The 411-nt window shown below is 47.0% G+C and overlaps 1 protein-coding gene across 1 annotated transcript in view; it reads right to left on the bottom strand.

The window, feature by feature from the left end:
* The window catches only part of LOC119582298 (cytochrome P450 3A7-like), a gene marked incomplete at both ends in the record, with an annotated part of 14,602 nt that extends 14,191 nt beyond the window's left edge, over positions 1 to 411 (bottom strand). Inside the window, 1 exon segment of the mRNA XM_037930512.1 lies at positions 299 to 411. Coding sequence (XP_037786440.1) covers positions 299 to 411 — 113 coding nt within the window.

Here is a 411-nt window from a genome sequence, read left to right on the forward strand (position 1 = left end):
TTTCATGACTGAGAAAGTAGAGCCGCGTAATTTACCTATAGAATATAACACCCGAGAACGCGCGCACAATAACACTTCCCAACCATGAACGGTAACTGGCGTGCGAGTTGAGGCTCGAAGAAGGTATGTCAGACGGCGAAATATGGCAACGACAAAAACTTTGTGAGGGAGTTTATTGTTGTTGTTGTTACACTTGCTAATCTGCAAATGATGAAGGTGAAGCATGACAAGCCCGGGTTACGCTTATGCCACCCGGAAGAGTAACTGTTTATCTGGGAGGAAACGCACTGTTAAGTACCTGAAGGGAATCCAGTAGGTAGAGAATATCGGCAAGGCACCTGGCAGATGTAGAAGCGAAGTGTCCTTGATCTCTCCTGTGGGGCTGTTGTACTGTTGAGGTTGTAGCTGCTG

This window comes from Penaeus monodon, chromosome 15, assembly GCF_015228065.2.
Source record: "Penaeus monodon isolate SGIC_2016 chromosome 15, NSTDA_Pmon_1, whole genome shotgun sequence".
NCBI classification, from domain to species: Eukaryota; Metazoa; Arthropoda; class Malacostraca; order Decapoda; family Penaeidae; genus Penaeus; species Penaeus monodon.